At 47.8% G+C, this 17,591-nt stretch overlaps 1 protein-coding gene across 1 annotated transcript in view; it reads right to left on the bottom strand.

The window, feature by feature from the left end:
- NAT10 (N-acetyltransferase 10) overlaps window positions 1-17,591 on the bottom strand; it is a 144,010-nt gene that overhangs the window by 1,279 nt on the left and 125,140 nt on the right. The window contains exons 21-25 of the mRNA XM_053689328.1: window positions 4,519-4,567; window positions 4,178-4,274; window positions 2,695-2,805; window positions 1,982-2,154; window positions 9-128 (exon numbers count right to left, since the gene is read on the bottom strand). Of these exons, the coding sequence (XP_053545303.1) occupies window positions 9-128; window positions 1,982-2,154; window positions 2,695-2,805; window positions 4,178-4,274; window positions 4,519-4,567 (550 nt within the window). The remainder of the gene's footprint in view (window positions 1-8; window positions 129-1,981; window positions 2,155-2,694; window positions 2,806-4,177; window positions 4,275-4,518; window positions 4,568-17,591) is intronic.

Genomic DNA, 17,591 nt, shown 5'->3' on the forward strand with positions numbered 1-17,591 from the left:
ATTCATACCTGGACCATTTTGCGTATTATGCGGTTAAAGAGTCCCATCAGCTGAGATGCCGGCAACTCAATCTCCTTCTCAAGATGATCCACAGATTTGTGCTGCAACCCGATACCCAACAGGAGCGCCTGTAGGAAACAATGCCTGTGCATTTTGAGCAGGTTACACACCCTGGGTGTGTATGTATATGTGTATATATATATATATATATATATATATATATATATTCACACACATATATATACACACGCTGTATATAAACATGTAAATATGTATTGGTGGCATGTCCCTAAAATATGAAGTAGCACTATACACACACACATCATACACGTTGCACACACGCCTGTATACATAACACACACACCTAATGTACTCTGCGGCAACTCAATCTCCTTCTCAAGATGATCCATAGATTTGTGTTGCAACCCGATACCCCTGGAGGAAACAATGCCTGTGCATTTTGAGCAGGTTACACACAATATATATATATATATATATATATATATATATATATATATATATATATATATATATATATATATATATATATATATATATATACACACACATACATACATACATATACACACATATATTATATATATATATATATATATATACATATATATACATATATACACACACACACTGTATAAAACATGTAAATATGTATCGGTGGCATGTCCCTAAAATATGAAGTAGCACTATACACACACACCATACACGTTGCACACATGTCCAGCATACTCTGTACACATCACACACGGGCCCAACGTACTCTGTACACATCACAACACACGTGCCCAACATACTCTGTACACATCACACACACACATGCCCAACGTACTCTGTACACATCACACACAAGCTTAACGTACTGTACACATCACACACGAGCCTAACGTACTGTACACATCACACACGGGCCTAACATACTCTGTACACATAACCCACACGCGCCTAACATACTCTGTACACATATCCCACACGCGCCTAACATACTCTGTACACATATCCCACACGCGCCTAACATACTCTGTACACATCACCCACACGCGCCTAACATACTCTGTACACATCACCCACACGCGCCTAACATACTCTGTACACATCACCCACACGCGCCTAACATACTCTGTACACATCACACACACACGCCTAACATACTCTGTACACATCACACACACGCGCCTAACATACTCTGTACACATCACACACACGCGCCTAACATACTCTGTACACATCACACACACGCGCCTAACATACTCTGTACACATCACACACACGCGCCTAACATACTCTGTACACATCACACACACGCGCCTAACATACTCTGTACACATCACACACACGCGCCTAACATACTCTGTACACATCACACACACGCGCCTAACATACTCTGTACACATCACACACACGCGCCTAACATACTCTGTACACATCACACACACGCGCCTAACATACTCTGTACACATCACACACACGCGAATAACATACTCTGTACACATCACACACACGCGAATAACATACTCTGTACGCATCACACACACGCGCCTAACATACTCTGTACACATCACACACACGCGCCTAACATACTCTGTACACATCACACACACGCGCCTAACATACTCTGTACACATCACACACACGCGCCTAACATACTCTGTACACATCACACACACGCGCCTAACATACTCTGTACACATCACACACACGCTTAACATACTCTGTACACATCACACACACGCTTAACATACTCTGTACACATCACACACACGCTTAACATACTCTGTACACATCACACACACGCTTAACATACTCTGTACACATCACACACACACGCTTAACATACTCTGAACACATCACACACGTGACTAACGTACTTTGTACACGATAAACATACACCCTGTAAATTATACTGAGCTCACACAACTGGATACACATACTGTGGCTACAAATGACAAAGGTTCCTGAAACTCACGGATTGAGCTGCTGACAGACTGAGACTTCCCAGTCGCTGCAGGAAGAACATGTGAGCAAGAGCTGGGATCAGGTCCATAACAAGGTGATAATCAACCATATTCCGAGAATACATCTCTAAGCGCTTCAGATCATACGGGGTTAATGCACTTTCCAGCTCGGAGCGCAGGATCACTGGAGAGAGAAAACAGTTTGATTAAGCAGCAGAATGTCCAAGCTCAGCAAGTCAGGAGAGGGTTACAGAGAGCAGGGGGAGGGTAAGCAGGCTCTGCCAGTGCGTGCAAGCAGGAGCTAGGGGTAGCACTGCCAATGTGAGCAAGCAGGAGGTGGAGAGGGGAAGGCAGCACTGCCAGCGTGCGCGAGCAGGAAAGGCAGCACTGCCAGCGTGCGCGAGCAGGAAAGGCAGCACTGCCAGCGTGCGCGAGCAGGAAAGGCAGCACTGCCAGCGTGCGCGAGCAGGAAAGGCAGCACTGCCAGCGTGCGCGAGCAGGAGGGGGGAAAGGTAGCACAGCCAACGTGTGCGAGCAGGGGGGGGGAAAGGTAGCACTGCCAGCGTGCGCGAGCAGGAGGGGGGAAAGGTAGCACTGCCAGCGTGCGCGAGCAGGAGGGGGGAAAGGTAGCACTGCCAGTGAGCGCGAGCATTAGCTGTGCCCATTACAAAAGTGGCCTGGGACAGCAGTGACATCAGGGACTATAACCAGATATCAAACTCACAGTTCTGTAATTCACTCTTGATATTGCGATTCTGAAGAATGTTGAGAGCCAGAGAGGGTGAGAAACTTCTAAACTGATAGGAGAGAAGAGAAAGGAACCTCCTCCGGAAATCTGTAGAAACAGGAGTAGCAGCTCACGTCACAGAATGAGGGCTTATTCCCAATCTTACACCCCTCCCCGACATATAAAACTCTCCTCCCTCAAACACACCTCTCCCCCAGACATATAGCTCCTCCCTCACACACCTCTTCCCCCGACAAATAGCTCCTCCCTCATACACACCTCTCCCTCGCAGACATATAACCCCACCCTCATACACACCTCTCACTCCGACATATAACCCCTCCCTCATACACACCTCTCCCTCCCAGACATAACTCCTCCCTCATACACACCTCTCCCTCCCAGACATATAACCCCTCCCTCATACACACCTCTACCTCCCAGACATATAACCCCTCCCTCATACACACCTCTCACTCCCAGACATATAACCCCTCCCTCATACACACCTCTCACTCCCAGACATATAACCCCTCCCTCATACACACCTCTCCCTCCCAGACATAACTCCTCCCTCTACACACCTCTCCCTCGCAGACATATAACTCCTCCCTCTACACACCTCTCCCTCGCAGACATATAACTCCTCCCTCATACACACCTCTCCCTCCCAGACATAACTCCTCCCTCATACACACCTCTCCCTCCCAGACATATAACCCCTCCCTCATACACACCTCTCCCTCCCAGACATATAACCCCTCCCTCATACACACCTCTACCTCCCAGACATATAACTCCTCCCTCATACACACCTCTCCCTCCCAGACATGTAACTCCTCCCTCTATACACCTCTCCCTCCCAGACATATAACCCCTCCCTCATACACACATCTCCCCAGACGTAAAGCTCCACCCTAATACACAACTTCCCCACACCGACATAGCTCCTCCCTCATACACACATCTCCCCCCCAGACAAAGCTCCTCCCTAATACACACCTCCCCACACCGACATAGCTCCTCCCTCATACACACCTCTGACATTTAGCTCCCCCCCAGACTTATAGCTGCTCCCTTATACACACCTCTCCCCCAAGACTTAAAAGCTGCTCCCTCATATATACCTCTCCCATAAAAAACAGATTCTCCCTTATACACACCCTTCCCCCCCAGACATTTAGCTCCTCCCTCATACACACTTTTCCCCCCGACATATAGCTCCTTCCTCATGCACACCTCTCGCCCCAGAAATAAAGCTCCTCCCTCATACACAGTTCTCCCTAGCTACACAGCTCCTCCCTTATAAACACCTCTCCCGGATACGCAGCCCCTTCTGCATACCCCCACAAGACCTATAGCTCCGCCCTCACATATTAGGTTTCCTCCTAGATCTCTCCTGCCTGGCACTCCACTCCCCAGACCAAAGCCGGATGTCAAAGTGCTTCTTTATCATCACTTTCCTCTGTGCCACACTCACCCTTCCAAAATGCCACCAGCCAGGGCTCCTGCTCATTTTCCTCTTCATCGTGTAGAGTCTTGAGCATGATGCACGAGTGCTCCCCGGTGAGGTCATTCTGCAGAACAAGACAAGATCTGTAATGTGTGACAGGAACCACAGGGTGTGCCGCATGGCCTCTGCCAGCATGAATAGCTTATAATGCTGTGCCACACTGCCACAGACACACACAACACTACTTACTGCCCTTACATACAGGACACATGGTGCTCTTCTTTATATAAACATTTCATGCCTATTCCCATAACACAACCTTGTGCAGCAGAACACGTGCCCTACCATCTCTTTATTACCAGACTCACCGGAGTTTGCCGCAGGTAAACAGGAACAAAGCCTGCTCGCTTCCAAAACCTATAAGGGTAAAAAATTAAATGTTATCAATAGAAATTCCACTTTTCAATAAAGATCAAACCCTATAACAGATTCACCCAGAAACTCAAAACTGTGTTATCCAATTAAATTTAAAAAGTACATTCACCAGGGGGATTCAGAAAGCCTGTACCCCAGAATTCTGTACTCATTACAGTTATGCATAAACATCCAGCGCTCACTACAAGGTAATGCAGTGTCCCAAAATGGGCCGATAATGAAAAACCTGCAGGCTGGGAAAGAAAAAAAACTAAATTTATGCTTACCTGATAAATTTCTTTCTTTTTTGACACGATGAGTCCACGGATCATCTCAATTACTAATGGGATATTCACCTCCTGGTCAGCAGGAGGCAAAAAGCACCACAGCAGAGCTGTTAAATAGCTCCTCCCATCCCTCCCACTCCAGTCATTCGATCAAAGTTAGGAAGAGAAAGGAAAAGCCAAGGTGCAGGGGTGTCTTAAGTTTACAAGAACCCATAACCTGTCGTAATAACAGGGCGGGCCGTGTACTCATCGTGTCAAAAAAGAAAGAAATTTATCAGGTAAGCATAAAATTTGTTTTCTTTTTATGACACGATGAGTCCATGGATCATCTCAATTACTAATGGGATCCAATACCAAAGCTAGAGTACACAGATGATACGGGAGGGACAAGACAGGGAACCTAAACGGAAGGCACCACTGCTTGAAGAACCTTTCTCCCAAAGGCGGCCTCAGCTGAGGCAAAAGTATCAAACTTGTAAAAAACTTTGAAAAAAGTGTGGAGAGGACCTATCATGGGAGATAGTGCCCAATAAATAAGGTGCCCCCTTACTATGAAGCTCCTTTGTGCTGTAAAAAGGTAGTAGTGTGTGCCCCTCTTGTTCTGAGCTCTGTCCTGTGCCCCCAGAAAAAGAAAAAGCACTTACCTTTTAATACTGCCTGACAGCAAGGCAGTTGACAGGTGTGAGAGGTCCTCTTCCTCACATAGACCTGTAGAAAAATAAAGACTGAGTCATGTCCCTCAGACTATAGAAAGGTACTGCAGTATTAAATATGGGAGACGCAGTGAGAATTATGTCCCACAAGTTCCCATTACTCTAAAGCCACCAAAGCTCTACTGTAGAGACTGATATGGACTACGGCTACACCCTAGGACAAAGCAGCACAATCTTGCACTACTTTAAAAAAAATAAACTCTTGATTGAAGAAACTAATCTAACACCTCACTTTACCACTTCCTATCACTAATGCAGGCAAAGAGAATGACTGGGGTGGAAGGGAAGGGAGGAGCTATTTAACAGCTCTGCTGTGGTGTTCTTTGCCTCCTCCTGTTGACCAGGAAGTGAATATCCCATTAGTAATTGAGATGATCCGTGGACTCATCGTGTCATAAAAAGGAAATGTATGCTTACCTGATAAATTTATTTCTTCTACGATATGACGAGTCTACGGATTTCATCCATACTTATGGGATATCGCCTCCTGGTCAGCAGGAGCAGGCAAAGAGCTCCACAGCAGAGCTGCATAAATAGCTCCTCCCTTCCCCCCCAACCCATTCATTCGACCGAAGTTAGGAAGAGAAAGGAAAAGCCAAGGAGCAGAGGTGACTGAAGTTTAACAAAAATAAAAACCTGTCCTAGAAATTGACCGGGTGGGCCGTGGACTCGTCATATCATAAAAACAGAATTTATGTTTACCTGATAAATTTCTTTCTCCAACGGTGTGTCCGGTCCACGGCGTCATCCTTACTTGTGGGATATTCTCTTCCCCAACAGGAAATGGCAAAGAGCCCAGCAAAGCTGGTCACATGATCCCTCCTAGGCTCCGCCTACCCCAGTCATTCGACCGACGTTAAGGAGGAATAATAGCATAGGAGAAACCATATGGTACCGTGGTGACTGTAGTTAAAGAAAATAAATTATCAGACCTGATTAAAAAACCAGGGCGGGCCGTGGACCGGACACACCGTTGGAGAAAGAAATTTATCAGGTAAACATAAATTCTGTTTTCTCCAACATAGGTGTGTCCGGTCCACGGCGTCATCCTTACTTGTGGGAACCAATACCAAAGCTTTAGGACACGGATGAAGGGAGGGAGCAAATCAGGTCACCTAAATGGAAGGCACCACGGCTTGCAAAACCTTTCTCCCAAAAATAGCCTCAGAAGAAGCAAAAGTATCAAACTTGTAAAATTTGGTAAAAGTGTGCAGTGAAGACCAAGTCGCTGCCCTACATATCTGATCAACAGAAGCCTCGTTCTTGAAGGCCCATGTGGAAGCCACAGCCCTAGTGGAATGAGCTGTGATTCTTTCGGGAGGCTGCCGTCCGGCAGTCTCGTAAGCCAATCTGATGATGCTTTTAATCCAAAAAGAGAGAGAGGTAGAAGTTGCTTTTTGACCTCTCCTTTTACCAGAATAAACAACAAACAAGGAAGATGTTTGTCTAAAATCCTTTGTAGCATCTAAATAGAATTTTAGAGCGCGAACAACATCCAAATTGTGCAACAAGCGTTCCTTCTTTGAAACTGGTTTCGGACACAGAGAAGGTACGATAATGTCCTGGTTAATGTTTTTGTTAGAAACAACTTTTGGAAGAAAACCAGGTTTAGTACGTAAAACCACCTTATCTGCATGGAACACCAGATAAGGAGGAGAACACTGCAGAGCAGATAATTCTGAAACTCTTCTAGCAGAAGAAATTGCAACTAAAAACAAAACTTTCCAAGATAATAACTTAATATCAACGGAATGTAAGGGTTCAAACGGAACCCCCTGAAGAACTGAAAGAACTAAATTGAGACTCCAAGGAGGAGTCAAAGGTTTGTAAACAGGCTTGATTCTAACCAGAGCCTGAACAAAGGCTTGAACCTCTGGCACAGCTGCCAGTTTTTTGTGAAGTAACACCGACAAGGCAGAAATCTGTCCCTTCAGGGAACTTGCCGATAATCCTTTTTCCAATCCTTCTTGAAGAAAGGATAGAATCCTAGGAATCTTAACCTTGTCCCAAGGGAATCCTTTAGATTCACACCAACAGATATATTTTTTCCAAATTTTGTGGTAAATCTTTCTAGTTACAGGCTTTCTGGCCTGAACAAGAGTATCGATAACAGAATCTGAGAAACCTCGCTTCGATAAAATCAAGCGTTCAATCTCCAAGCAGTCAGCTGGAGTGAAACCAGATTCGGATGTTCGAACGGACCCTGAACAAGAAGGTCTCGTCTCAAAGGTAGCTTCCAAGGTGGAGCCGATGACATATTCACCAGATCTGCATACCAAGTCCTGCGTGGCCACGCAGGAGCTATCAAGATCACCGACGCCCTCTCCTGATTGATCCTGGCTACCAGCCTGGGGATGAGAGGAAACGGCGGGAACACATAAGCTAGTTTGAAGGTCCAAGGTGCTACTAGTGCATCCACTAGAGCCGCCTTGGGATCCCTGGATCTGGACCCGTAGCAAGGAACTTTGAAGTTCTGACGAGAGGCCATCAGATCCATGTCTGGAATGCCCCATAGTTGAGTGACTTGGGCAAAGATTTCCGGATGGAGTTCCCACTCCCCCGGATGCAATGTCTGACGACTCAGAAAATCCGCTTCCCAATTTTCCACTCCCGGGATGTGGATAGCAGACAGGTGGCAGGAGTGAGACTCCGCCCATAGAATAATCTTGGTCACTTCTTCCATCGCTAGGGAACTCCTTGTTCCCCCCTGATGGTTGATGTACGCAACAGTCGTCATGTTGTCTGATTGAAACCGAATGAACTTGGTCCTCGCTAGCTGAGGCCAAGCCTTGAGAGCATTGAATATCGCTCTCAGTTCCAGAATATTTATCGGTAGAAGAGATTCTTCCCGAGACCAAAGACCCTGAGCTTTCAGGGATCCCCAGACCGCGCCCCAGCCCATCAGACTGGCGTCGGTCGTGACAATGACCCACTCTGGTCTGCGGAATGTCATCCCTCGTGACAGGTTGTCCAGGGACAGCCACCAACGGAGTGAGTCTCTGGTCCTCTGATTTACTTGTATCTTTGGAGACAAGTCTGTATAGTCCCCATTCCACTGACTGAGCATGCACAGTTGTAATGGTCTTAGATGAATGCGCGCAAAAGGAACTATGTCCATTGCCGCTACCATCAACCCGATCACTTCCATGCACTGAGCTACGGAAGGAAGAGGAACGGAATGAAGTATCCGACAAGAGTCCAGAAGCTTTGTCTTTCTGGCCTCTGTTAGAAAAATCCTCATTTCTGAGGAGTCTATAATTGTTCCCAAGAAGGGAACCCTTGTTGACGGGGATAGAGAACTCTTTTCCACGTTCACTTTCCAGCCGTGAGATCTGAGAAAGGCCAGGACGATGTCCGTGTGAGCCTTTGCTCGAGGGAGGGACGACGCTTGAATCAGAATGTCGTCCAGGTAAGGTACTACTGCAATGCCCCTTGGTCTTAGTACCGCTAGAAGGGACCCTAGTACCTTTGTGAAAATCCTTGGAGCAGTGGCTAATCCGAAAGGAAGCGCCACAAACTGGTAATGTTTGTCCAGGAATGCAAACCTTAGGAACCGATGATGTTCCTTGTGGATAGGAATATGTAGATACGCATCCTTTAAATCCACCGTGGTCATGAATTGACCTTCCTGGATGGAAGGAAGGATAGTTCGAATGGTTTCCATCTTGAACGATGGGACCTTGAGAAATTTGTTTAAGATCTTGAGATCTAAGATTGGTCTGAACGTTCCCTCTTTTTTGGGAACTATGAACAGATTGGAGTAGAACCCCATCCCTTGTTCTCTTAATGGAACAGGATGAATCACTCCCATTTTTAACAGGTCTTCTACACAATGTAAGAACGCCTGTCTTTTTATGTGGTCTGAAGACAACTGAGACCTGTGGAACCTTCCCCTTGGGGGAAGTCCCTTGAATTCCAGAAGATAACCCTGGGAGACTATTTCTAGCGCCCAAGGATCCAGAACATCTCTTGCCCAAGCCTGAGCGAAGAGAGAGAGTCTGCCCCCCACCAGATCCGGTCCCGGATCGGGGGCCAATATTTCATGCTGTCTTGGTAGCAGTGACAGGTTTCTTGGCCTGCTTTCCCTTGTTCCAGCCTTGCATTGGTCTCCAAGCTGGCTTGGCTTGAGAAGTATTACCCTCTTGCTTAGAGGACGTAGCACTTTGGGCTGGTCCGTTTTTACGAAAGGGACGAAAATTAGGTCTATTTTTTGCCTTGAAAGGCCTATCCTGAGGAAGGGCGTGGCCCTTACCCCCAGTGATATCAGAGATAATCTCTTTCAAGTCAGGGCCAAACAGCGTTTTCCCCTTGAAAGGAATGTTTAGTAACTTGTTCTTGGAAGACGCATCAGCCGACCAAGATTTCAACCAAAGCGCTCTGCGCGCCACAATAGCAAACCCAGAATTCTTAGCCGCTAACCTAGCCACTTGCAAAGTGGCGTCTAGAGTGAAAGAATTAGCCAATTTGAGAGCATTGATTCTGTCCATAATCTCCTCATAAGGAGGAGAATCACTATCGAGCACCTTAATCAGTTCATCAAACCAGAAATATGCAGCTGTAGTGACAGGGACAATGCATGAAATGGGTTGTAGAAGGTAACCCTGCTGAACAAACATCTTTTTAAGCAAACCTTCTAATTTTTTATCCATAGGATCTTTGAAAGCACAACTATCCTCTATGGGTATAGTGGTGCGTTTGTTTAAAGTAGAAACCGCTCCCTCGACCTTGGGGACTGACTGCCATAAGTCCTTTCTGGGGTCGACCATAGGAAACAATTTTTTAAATATGGGGGGAGGGACGAAAGGAATACCGGGCCTTTCCCATTCTTTATTAACAATGTCCGCCACCCGCTTGGGTATAGGAAAAGCTTCTGGGAGCCCCGGCACCTCTAGGAACTTGTCCATTTTACATAGTTTCTCTGGAATGACCAACTTTTCACAATCATCCAGAGTGGATAATACCTCCTTAAGCAAAATGCGGAGATGTTCCAACTTAAATTTAAATGTAATCACATCAGATTCAGCCTGATGAGAAATGTTCCCTGAATCAGTAATTTCTCCCTCAGACAAAACCTCCCTGGCCCCCTCAAATTGGATTAGGGGCCCTTCAGAGATATTAATATCAGCGTCGTCATGCTCTTCAGTAACTAAAACAGAGCAGCCACGCTTACGCTGACAAGGGTTCATTTTGGCTAAAATGTTTTTGACAGAATTATCCATTACAGCCGTTAATTGTTGCATAGTAAGGAGTATTGGCGCGCTAGATGTACTAGGGGCCTCCTGAGTGGGCAAGACTCGTGTAGACGAAGGAGGGAATGATGCAGTACCATGCTTACTCCCCTCACTTGAGGAATCATCTTGGGCATCATTGTCATTATCACATAAATCACATTTATTTAAATGAATAGGAATTCTGGCTTCCCCACATTCAGAACACAGTCTATCTGGTAGTTCAGACATGTTAAACAGGCATAAACTTGATAAGAAAGTACAAAAAACGTTTTAAAATAAAACCGTTACTGTCACTTTAAATTTTAAACTGAACACACTTTGTTACTGCAATTGCGAAAAAACATGAAGGAATTGTTCAAAAATCACCAAATTTTCACCACAGTGTCTTAAAGCCTTAAAAATATTGCACACCAAATTTGGAAGCTTTAACCCTTAAAATAACGGAACCGGAGCCGTTATAAGCTTTAACCCCTTTACAGTCCCTGGTATCTGCTTTGCTGAGACCCAACCAAGCCCAAAGGGGAATACGATACCAAATGACGCCTTCAGAAAGTCTTTTCTAAGTATCAGAGCTCCTCTCACATGCGACTGCATGCCATGCCTCTCAAAAACAAGTGCGCCACACCGGCGCGAAAATGAGACTCTGCTTATGCTTTGGGAAAGCCCCTAAGAAATAAGGTGTCTAATACAGTGCCTGCCGATATTATTATATCAAAATACCCAGATAAAATGATTCCTCAAGGCTAAATATGTGCTAAAAATGAATCGATTTAGCCCAGAAAAGTCTACAGTCTAAATAAGCCCTTGTAAAGCCCTTATTTACGATCGTAATAAATATGGCTTACCGGATCCCATAGGGAAAATGACAGCTTCCAGCATTACATCGTCTTGTTAGAATGTGTCATACCTCAAGCAGCAAGAGACTGCACACTGTTCCCCCAACTGAAGTTAATTGCTCTCAACAGTCCTGTGTGGAACAGCCATGGATTTTAGTTACGGTTGCTAAAATCATTTTCCTCATACAAACAGAAATCTTCATCTCTTTTCTGTTTCTGAGTAAATAGTACATACCAGCACTATTTCAAAATAACAAACTCTTGATTGAATAATAAAAAACTACAGTTAAACACTAAAAAACTCTAAGCCATCTCCGTGGAGATGTTGCCTGTACAACGGCAAAGAGAATGACTGGGGTAGGCGGAGCCTAGGAGGGATCATGTGACCAGCTTTGCTGGGCTCTTTGCCATTTCCTGTTGGGGAAGAGAATATCCCACAAGTAAGGATGACGCCGTGGACCGGACACACCTATGTTGGAGAAAGAAATAAATTTATCAGGTAAGCATAAATTTCCTTTTCTTTTACAAGATATGACGAGTCCACGGATTTCATCCTTACTTATGGGATACAATACCAAAGCTATAGGACACGGATGAAAGGGAGGGACAAGACAGGAACCTAAACGGAAGGCACCACTGCTTGAAGAACCTTTCTCCCAAAAACAGCCTCAGAAGAAGCAAAAGTATCAAATTTGGAAAAAGTATGGAGAGATGACCAAGTTGCAGCCTTGTAAATCTGTTCAACAGAAGCATTATTTTTAAAATGCCCATGAGGAAGCCACAGCCCTAGTAGAATGAGCCGTAATTCGTTCTGGAGGCTGCTGTCCGGCAGTCTCATATGCAACACGGATGAGACTCTTCAGCCACAAGGAAAGAGAGGTAGCCGTAGCTTTCTGACCCCTACATTTACCAGCAAAAACAACAAATAATAAAGATGTCTGACGAAAATCCTTAGTCGCCTGCAAGTAGAACTTCAAGGCACGGACTACATCCAGATTATGTAACAGACACTCCTTCTTAGAAGAAGGGTTAGGACACAAGGAAGGAACAACAATTTCCGGATTAATCAGGGTCTAGTGGGATCTGCCAATACCCCTTGTAGAGGTCAAGGGTAGTTAGGAAGTGACCCCTGGCGATTCTATCTAAGAGGTCATCGACGCGGTGCATGGGGTAGGCGTCGGTTGTGGTTCTGTCATTGAGCTTACGGTAGTCAATGCAGAACCGGGTAGTACCATCTTTCTTGGGGACCAGCACCACAGGGGAGGCCCAGGGACTGATGGACGGTTCAACAACACCGAGATCCAACATTCCTCGGAGCTCCCGGTGCATACTGTCTCTGACAGCTTCAGGTACTCTGTAAGCTGCCTGTCTCAGGGGAGCTTGTCCTGGGGTTTCCACTCGGTGCACAGCCACTGTGGTGTACCCAGGGACATTGGAGAACATCTCCTGGCGGTCGTCTAGTAAATGCCGGATCTGCTGTCTCTGTCCAGCTGCTAACCTCTCATCCAGGATTATGCTGGCTACTCCTTGAGGGGTCTCATCCGGCCCGGGGAGCTCTGGCATGGGAAGGCTCTCTGAGTCTTCCATAGCCGGGGAACAGATAGTGGCTACATCTTGTGGTCTTTCTACATACTCCTTGAGCATGTTCAGTGAAAGGTCCGTTGGACCCGATCATCGGAGCATTTTGCTACAAGGTAGGTGGTGTTATTCAATTGTTCTACCACCCGGTAGGGCCCTTGCCAGGAAGCCTGTAACTTGTTCGTTTTTACAGGTTTCAAGGCAAGAACCCTCTGCCCTACTGTGAGAATTCGGCTACGAGCATTACGGTCGTACCACCGTTTCTGTCTCCTTTGGGCGCCCTGCAGGTTCTCCCGCACCATGGCAGTGAGGTCCTTCAGCCGATCCCTGAACTTCAGGACGTACTCCACAACGGAGGGTCCTTCCTCCCCTGCTGATCCCTCCCAGTGGGCTCGCAACAAGTCTAGGGGCCCCCTTATTTTCAGGCCATACAGCAGCTCAAAGGGTGAAAACCCGGTGGATTCCTGGGGCACCTCTCTGTAGGCAAATAGGAGGTAGGAATTTTTCCCAGTCTTTGTGAGTAGCCGAGAACGTCCGAAGCAATTGCTTCAGTGTCCCTTTAAACCGTTCACAAAGCCCATTGGTCTGGGGGTGATCGGGGGCACTGTACAGGGGTTTAATCCCACACAGTTCCCATAACTTTTGGTTGACCTCCGCTGTAAACTGGGTCCCCTGGTCAGAGACCATTTCTTGGGGGAAGCCTACCCTGGTGAATACCCGGAGCAACGCACTGGCCACCGTCTCCGCCTGGATATTCGCCAGAGGTATGGCCTCTGGATACCTAGTGGCATAGTCTACTACCGTATGTATTTTTTCCCGGAGGGACTAGGTCTAGGTAGGGGCCCTACTATATCCACAGCGATTCTGCTAAAGGGTTTGTCAATAACGGGGAGAGGGTTAAGGGGGGCTTTCGTATGGTCCCCGGTCTTCCCTACCTTCTGACACACTATGCAGGTCCTACAATATTCCTTAATTTCTCGCGTGATTCTGGGACAGAAAAAGATCTGAGTAAGGCAATGGTGTGTTCGGGAGTTGCCTAAATGTCCGACCAAGGGGATATCATGCCCTATTCGCAAGCAGGTTGGACCGCTATTTTTTCGGTACCACCAGCTGACGTTTGGGCACTGGCCCTTTCTTCCGCCGGGAGACCTGATACAACAGGCCGTTTTCCCATTGGAACCATTCTTCCCCAGGGCCCTGGGGATCAGTCCAGAGTCTCTTGGGCAAATTCAGAAGAGGAGGCCCAGGATAGTTGGTCAGTGTGTTGGCTTGCCGCTGAGCTTGCCTGCGGGTGGTTACTGGGCAGGTGTCCAGGGGAGTATGCCCCAAAAAGGTGGAAACAAGTAGGCCGAGGTCGTTCCCTAGTACAAGCTCTGCGGGAAGATCTGGCATAATGGCCACGTCCACAGTGCGGGCTCCAGCACCCCAAGCCAGATGGACACAGGCCATAGGGACTCGTATCGTGGCACCTCCGGCCACTCGAACAACAAGAGTTCTCCCAGTAGCGGTAGAAGCAGAGGCCAGATGAGGCTGGATCAGGGTAATGGTGGATCCAGTGTCCCGTAATCCCTGAGCCGTCTTTCCATTAACCCAAACGGTCTGGCAGTGGTGCTGACGGTTGTCTGTGGATGCCAGGTAGGCTTCTTGTAGGGTGCCAACCTCCTCTTCAGCCCATTCAGGATAGTCAGCTGGTGCATAATCATAGTGGGCAGTGGCTGGGAAGGTTGGGGCGGTAGCTCTCACCCAAGCTGTGGGCTGGAGGTGTCTTGGCTGAGTGGGTGGCTGTTGTCGGACCCGACTGGGGCATTCCCGCCTGAAGTGGCCGTGGTGCCCGTAGGAAAAACATCCCCGTGAGTCCCTGACTTCGGCCGGAGGGACAAAGGCCAGATGGCCCGGAAGCTTATTGGTAGCCGCTGGTGGTCGGACTACCACCGAAGCTGTGCGGGGAGTTTATTGTGGGGCAGAGCAAACTTGGCAGCTGGCATCTGTGTACTGATCTGCCAGGACAGCCGTGGTGGGCCGCCGGTCCTGGACCCATTCTTAAATCTCGACTGGAATATGATTATAGAAATGTTCCAATAGAAAAAGCTGTGCCACTGTGCCAGTAGTGGCCTTGCAGCCGGCTAGCCAGGACCTCATCGACCGGGTGAGTTGGTGGGTCCATTCTGTGAAAGGCTGTTCATCCTGCTTCCTTAGTGCCCGGAACTTCTGCCGGTGGGCCTCCGGTGTGAGCCCATATCGGGCAAGGATACAGTCTTTCACCTTCTTATAATCCTTTTGGTCCTCAGATGGGTAGTGTGGAAAGCTGCCGAAGCCTGCCCTGACAATTTACCGATCAGAACAGTCTATCGGCATAGGCTCCCCCCTGCAGTTCGCATTGGGTCTCAAAGACCGGAAGGTAACAGTCAATATCCTCCTCCTCTTCCTTGTAGGCTTGAAAGGCCCTATGGGGTAGCTTGTGCGGCCAAAGAGCCGGCACTCCATGGGCTGATGGAGCCCCTCCTATTGACTGGTGGATTTCTTCTAACTTGAGCTGGGTAACATCCGAAACGATCTTGGTGATGACCTCCTCTGGTAGCTGGGTGTCATATAACGCCAACCGCCACTGCACTTCACGCTGTACATCAGACGTGGATGTCCCCGGAGTAGATACTGTACTTGGGGCTGAACTTGGTGTTGTAACGGATAGCTCATTGCCCCGGTCATCATCCGACCCACCGGCCGCCTGGTCCTCTCCCAGCATTTCTCTGGGGGGGGGGGGGTAGTTCTGTTCCTGGTACCCGCATCTTTCCTCAAGTCTCCATTCAATATTACTTCTAGCTGGTGGTTTGAATGTCCCAGGAAGTTGGAAGCATCCCACCGCTGCCACCAATGTGACTGATACCCTGCTACCTCGAAGGGGTAGCGTCGTCGACCGGGTCCTTCCTCTGCCTGGAACAAGTGACTATGTAGCTCAGGAAAGTGATTCTAGCAGGAGCCCACCCAAATAACTAGACAGGTGAAAACAAGAACTGATATTAATGAAAACACACACTCCTTTTAAACAGACAGCTCATCTTGATAAGACAGAAGACAAAGCCACAGTTATCCCGCCATTCCCGCCCCTCCAGACAGCCCGGCACCTCCATAGGAGCCACAGCCTCACATAATCCCAATACCTAGGGGTGGCGGTTTCAGGGTGATCCCGGTGGAGCGGCGGCACTCTCGGTCCCCAGATGCCACAGTCCAAAAATCAGCATGATTCGTTACTGGGGACCGGAGTTACAGTCCGTTGAAGTTATTGGGTTATGGGTGTCCAAAACCCCCGGTTCCCAAAGCAGCTCCCCTCGGTAATTCCCCCACCTCTTGTCCTCCCTAGGGGCTACTAATCCTTTGTCCTCCCTGGGGCACATGGTTGCTGGAGCGACCTGGGTTAAAGTTAGCGGGTGTCCTGCTGTCCTGTGGCCGACCGTGAGTTCCAGGAGCCCGGACAGTCTGAGAGGGGTTAGGCGGGTGTCCGTGGTGGGGCAGCCGACCGGGAGTTCCAGGAGCCAGGCCAGCCTAGGAGAATTTTCCTGGTCATACCCTAGTTCTTCACAAACAAGGAAACCAAAGCTTCCACTGAGAAACAACAGGGGTGAGGTTGTAGGGGGTATTGATTAAACCCTTGCAGCCCAGTATCCGTAACACCTTTCTCCAAACCTTCTTGGAGATAAGATAAAATCCTGGGAATCCTAACCCTACTCCATGAGTAGCCCTTGGATTCGCACCAATAAAGATATTTACGCCATATCTTATGGTAAATCTTTCTAGTAACAGGCTTGCGTGCCTAAATCAAGGTATCAATGACCGCATCAGAGAACCCCCGCTTAGATAAAATCAAGCGTTCAATCTCCAAGCAGTCAGCTGCAGAGAAATTAGATTCGGATGATGGAAGGGTCCCTGAATAAGAAGGTCCTGCCTCAATGGAAGCTTCCACGGCGGCAGAGAGGACATGTCCACTAGATCGGCATACCAAGTCCTGCGAGGCCACGCAGGAGCAATTAGAATCACCGAAGCCCTCTCCTGTTTGATCCATGCAATCACCCAGGGAAGGAGAGCAAACGGTGGAAACACATAAGCTAGGTTGAACTGCCAAGGCATCTATCAGTTCGGCCTGAGGTATCTGAGGAGACAAATCTGCATAATCTCCATTCCACTGTCTGAGCATGCTCAGCTGTAGAGGTCTGAGATGAAAACGAGCAAACGGAATTATGTCCATTGCCGCCACCATCAATCCAATTACCTCCATGCACTGAGCCACTGATGGCCGAGGATTGGACTGAAGGGTTCGGCATGATCCATAGGGTCTTTGAAAGCACAACTGTCCTCAATAGGGATAGTCTTACGCTTAGCCAGGGTAG

The sequence above is a fragment of the Bombina bombina genome, chromosome 7 (assembly GCF_027579735.1).
Source record: "Bombina bombina isolate aBomBom1 chromosome 7, aBomBom1.pri, whole genome shotgun sequence".
Classification (NCBI taxonomy): Eukaryota; Metazoa; Chordata; class Amphibia; order Anura; family Bombinatoridae; genus Bombina; species Bombina bombina.